Raw genomic sequence first — 5,574 nt, forward strand, 5'->3', positions numbered from 1 at the left:
TATTATTATTAATATTTCGTTAGCTTTTTTTTTTCATTTTATTAGTCAAATATGTCTATATATTTTTTAAATAATTATTTCAGTTTAAGCTTTAGATATTTTAGTACTTCAAGTGAGAAATTTTGCTTCGGCAACAAGCAAATGGAAAAAAGCCTATTTCAGTTGATTAATAGAAGCCAATAGGTAGAGGAAAAAATGAATCAAACCATATAAATCTTTATTCATTCTAAAATCCGGGCACATGTACAAATTCATGCACACTGTATGTCTAATTACAACAAAACATGTACAGATGTAATACAGATATAGATATTAGAGATCCAACTTCATGAAGCCAGTGATTGGACAAGAGCTATCGCTCAAGATTTGTTACCAGCAAACTTCCAGTGAACTGTTCCTCAGCTGCAAACAAGCGGCTGGACTTGGATAATTCCCTTGTGATCTTATATATCTTTGCTAATCCAGCCAGAAAGCTGGGCTTTAGTAAGTTCTTTAGAGAAGATGAGAGTAAACCGCTTTGTTACGCTGTGCTCTTTTGCCGAAACAAGCAGTTTTGATTGGTATGGGCTTTTAGGTTACTTAGTTTACTTAAGATCTCATTGTGATAGAATATAAATGCTACTATAAATGTAGTCAAAGAGCATTTAAAAAATAAAAATAAAAATCAGGAATTTCCATTTTCAATTTGCGCAAGTCCATTCACATTAGAGGATGTCTCAATTTTATTTCTTTTATTTTTTAACTATTATTCTTTTATTTTTTAGATTTTCTGTTGCAAGTTAACAATTAAATATTCTACTTCATCGTCAATGCATAATGCATTGTTTTAACATAAAACAGCAATGTTTTTCATTACAAAAAAAATAAATACAATCGCAGTATTTTGAAGGTGTACCAGTTCTGCACAGAAAGGATGGTAGGATATCGCCCTCTGGTTTGGCCATCCAGCGGGCTGTGTCTTCGGGACATAGGGACTCCCTCGGCCCTCGACAAGGTGTAAAGGTGCAGGATTTGACCAATCAGGGGAAGGTATAACAGGAAAACATGTCCAGACAAGTTGTAAATAGGTTGTGGAATAATTTATGCAGACACTGAGGAGGTTTCGGTCTTGCTGGAAACCTCTGAGCCCTCATCAATCTTCTTGCCAAATACAGTCTCCATGATGCAGGCATTGAACTGGAACACAAAATGGCAGAGTATTAGTGTTTGTCTACATGTGTAGTGTTATTATTCTAAGCATATGTTTTGTCCATCTCACCTGTTTGTTCATGAAGGCGTAGATTAGGGGGTTGTACACGCAGGAGCTCTTTGAGAACAAAGCAGGGATGGCCACCAGACGGTAATCCTTGTTTGAATCATCAGCATTGCCAAAATACAAGGCAGTGATGGCATAAGGGCCATAGCAAACTATAAAAGAGCCAACCATCACAACAACCATCCTGGACACTTCCTTCTCAGCCTTTTGGGTGGAGGCAGACTCGGCCTGCTGAGCTGCAACCTATTGGTAAATATTTAAACATTTCAAGCTTGTGAAATATATTTCTGATTTATTCTGATAAAGCATTCACACATATTCTAAAAAAAAAGGTTGTTAAGAAATGTTAAAGTCATATAAAAAAGTCATTTGAAGTGAATATATATTACATGACATATGAAAAATGAAAATATATTCTGAAATATATCTTTGTCTTTTTTCTACAAAGTACTCCTGTGAGTGCATTAAAGTATCATTTTAACTAATTTCGTAATTATTTTATTTTATTTTAAATGAATACCCTTATATTAAAAAAAAAAAAACATTTGTAAAATTCATAGAAAATTCATAGTAATTAAAATCATAAAGCTAATCGAAAAATCATGGACATTTCCAAAATATAAATGTCTCTAGTTATGCTCAATTTTAAAATATTTGTTCATCTAGATTTTTAGTGTGAACAGGATATCTAAAAAGGATATTGCATTTTGTGCTTCATTGCATTGGACACAGAACATAAAGGAGACTGATATAACTATTTAATCATGGGCAGAAATTGAAATCAAAAGGCAAAAAAAAAAACTTAAATAATTATTAAATAATATGTAGAACATTATGATAATCCTAAATAATATTGCCTGAATACATGCAATTAAGTAACTAAAATATTTATTTGAGAAAAAAAAAAAGGTTCATAAAGGCAAAAAGTTGGGATACTCACAGCACGCAGGGCTCCCAACAGTTGTGAATAGGAGAAGATGATGATCATTATTGGCAGGATGAAGCAGGTGACCAAGAGGAAGTAAGTGTAGCTCTCTGAATTGTACTCCTCGCTTTTTGTGTACCAGTCAGGTCCGCAGGAGGTGCCGAGACCCTCTGGAATGTATCTGTAAATTCGAATGTAAATAAAGTTAATCTCTAAAATTATGAGTGCATGCTTCCAAATATTTCACAAAGAAAATGTATTTCACCTGCTCCATCCCCAGAATGGAGGAGTGGCACAACCGACACCTATGATCCAGGTGAGCAAAACGGCTCCCATTGCCTGGCTTTGTCCGAACTTGAAGCTTCCAAAGGGTTTGCAGATAACCACGTATCTCTCGAAAGCCAGAACCGCCAGAGACCATCCTGTCACAAGTCCTGTGAGAACAAGACAACCACCAATCTTAACATACTGAAGGTTACGAAAGGGGGTTTTCACAGTGATGCCATAGAAGATGCCATTGATTCCCCATTAAGTGATCACTTCTTGAATTTTTTCTCAGCGTGAAGAACATTTAAAAAATCTAATTTTGTGGAATGGAAAGGTTCCTTGGATGTCCCAGGCAGGTTCTCCACAGAACCACAGCTCCGATTCTTACCGATTCTCAGTGTAGATTCCAATGTATTTTTAAAAAATGAAGTCAAACATTTAGATATCAAGCATATTAAATCTGTGTCTCTTTTTGCTGCTGAATACCATGAATAAAAATCAGCCGGCTACATAAAAACTGGACTCGATTAAGAGCTGTTTGTGTGCAAAATAGAGCTGCACGATTCTGGATAAATTGGGACATTTTTTAATGGAGGTTGTAGTTCTCTCACAATTTTGAAAAAAACAACTAACAAAATCTCATGGAATTTATGAATGGAATGATTCAATGACTCACTCAAGATTTACTTGTTTTAGGATGAATCAGTGTTTTTGAATGAATCTCTTGAATGAATGATTCAAAGACAAATACATTTTTAACAGCCGCTTTTCGCCAGCTAAAAATAAAAGACGCGCACACAGGAATTGATAGGTGGAATTGAAATTTTAATTTTACAACAAGTATCCGATTCCTGACCTTAAGTATCCGATTCTGGAATTGGAATTGATTTTCGATTCCCAACCCTAGTAATGTCTATGCTATTCAAAGTTCGCAGATGCTTCATCTTACCCGCAATCGATCCCATCGCCGATTCCATTGCACACATCGTATAACCGAAGAAGAAATAACCTCTAAGGGCGGAAAAGAATACTTGGCTTACAGAGAAAGTGTCGAAAATAAAGCCTCCTAGGGAGATGTTCACCAGGATGTAGTTGAGAGGCTGTCTGAGTTTCTTGTACTTCATTGTAACAAAGAGGACGATGGCGTTCAGAGGTGTGCCCACGAGAAATACAAAGCCCATGAAAGCTGCCTGCAGGTAGAAAGCCCACTTGGGGGCCAGATGGTACTGTGGGCCCTCGAAGGGGCTGACTTTGGAGAGGTTCCCAAATTGATAGGTCCACGCGTCCATGGTTGCACCGTTAGTGCCCTTGTTCTTGCGCGGTGTCTCGGTGAAGTCAATGAGCAGCCTGACTGACTAAACACGGATGGGATGGCCTTTTATAAAATCCTTAAAGTCTTGCCTGGTGTGAAAAGTGGGGGGTAGATGGGATTGAAAAGGAAGATCATCCTCCGGGTGATCTTCCGGACATGTTGTCGGGATAATCTGTCCTGTCCATGTAAATTATGCTCAACACCATCATGGAATCTCTAAGCACATGATTAGGCAACACGTGTTGCTCTACAAATGCAGAATATCATATGTTTTAGATTGTATTAGAGCATAAACAACAGTGATACAACATGATTAGAAAGACACTTCTGTAATATCTTGAACTGGTATTAAACTTGAAATGAACTGAGCTATTGTCTTTAGAAGAGAAGTCAAATTTGATCATAATTAATGAACTTTGCAACACTGACACAATTTAACAAAACTGAATAAACTTTGAACTGACTTGAGCTGAATAATGACATTATTGTATTTCTGCTAGTTGCTGTCAGTGGATATTAGCGTTTAACTTACATACTCAACAACACACATATTAGTTCACATTTGACCTGCATTTTCCTTTCCAATAGCTTTAGATGAAGGTTTCAGATTTGTAATGAATCAATGGATTCAAACTTGGATCTTCAGTTCATGTTTTCCAATTTAATGTTGATCTGTAATCTGGGGACATCTTGGTTTAACCAGTGTAAAACAGAAAAGCAAAAGAGAACTAGTCAAAATATACACTGTAAAAAATTACTGTGAATTTAACGGTAAAAGACTGTAAAAATGCTACAGTAAAAACCTGTTAAATGGTTAAAAACTGTATATAATTTTACGGCAGTATACCGTATTTGGAAGTGAAAAGGAGTATAATTTACAGCTAATAACCGTAAATTGACATTCCCAGAATTCCCTGCGTTACATTTCAAATTTGATGTTTTTTTGTTGAAATAACTATGTTTCTTCTTAGTTTTTTCTTATCAGAATTGTACATTAGGGTTGTATGTTACATATAATGTTGTTAAATGAATGTTTATTGCATTATTTCAGTTTCATGTGTGTTACCATGATGGTGTTTAGCGTTTGTGTGAATGACACTGTGCACCTTCTATATATGTTATTATTTAAAAGCTGCTTGTGATGGGCTTTGGTTCATCATGTGACTTCTCATCACCATCTGCTTTTGGTGGTTATCAGTGTATTACATCATCACCTGCATTTGGTGGTTATCAGTGTATTATAAAGGTTCAAAACAGATTTCAGTACTTCAATAGGTTGGTATATTAACATTATGTCAGTTAATTAAATTACAGTATTTAAATGTAAATTTAAGTTAAAACCGTAAAACCTAAAACGTTGCTACCATATTTTTTACAGTGAAATTCTGGCAACCATAGCTGCCGTTTTTTTTTACCATACATTTTACAGAATTTTTTTTTTTTACAGTGTGATAACTGAACTATTTAAGTGATTAACTGTCGGGCACCATCATTGAGTCTCCTTTAGCATTACTTTACATGTAAGTCCACAAACAACACATATATCAGAGGTAAATAGCACTGAATAACATTTCTGTAGTGTTTTTAATTTACTTACTTTGAATCATTTGGCCAGCAAATTAAACAAGTTTACCTCTTAAACGTAGTATAATATACTGTACTACGTGCCTCAGTCAACTTAGCTTAGTCCTGAGTTATTTCACAACCTGCAAATCACTTGTTAAACCTTAGTATATAGATTAGAATATAGTTATGAATCGATGCTTATAGCTGATTTATTTCAGTATATCTGGTAACTCAACAAAAAGTTGTCAA

At 35.3% G+C, this 5,574-nt stretch overlaps 1 protein-coding gene across 1 annotated transcript; it reads right to left on the bottom strand.

Moving 5' to 3' along the window:
• Positions 1-751: 751 nt before the first annotated feature.
• Positions 752-3,815, bottom strand: opn1sw1 (opsin 1 (cone pigments), short-wave-sensitive 1). Its single transcript, XM_016534852.1, has 5 exons — positions 3,397-3,815; positions 2,446-2,614; positions 2,196-2,361; positions 1,259-1,498; positions 752-1,176 (listed from the first exon to the last, which is right to left on the bottom strand). The coding sequence occupies exons 1-5, from the start codon at positions 3,734-3,736 to the stop codon at positions 1,081-1,083; spliced, it is 1,011 nt and encodes a 336-aa protein (XP_016390338.1). The 5' UTR covers positions 3,737-3,815; the 3' UTR covers positions 752-1,080.
• Between the last annotated feature and the right edge of the window lie 1,759 nt (positions 3,816-5,574).

Source organism: Sinocyclocheilus rhinocerous, unplaced genomic scaffold (genome assembly GCF_001515625.1).
Source record: "Sinocyclocheilus rhinocerous isolate Xijiao unplaced genomic scaffold, SAMN03320098_v1.1 scaffold153, whole genome shotgun sequence".
Classification (NCBI taxonomy): Eukaryota; Metazoa; Chordata; class Actinopteri; order Cypriniformes; family Cyprinidae; genus Sinocyclocheilus; species Sinocyclocheilus rhinocerous.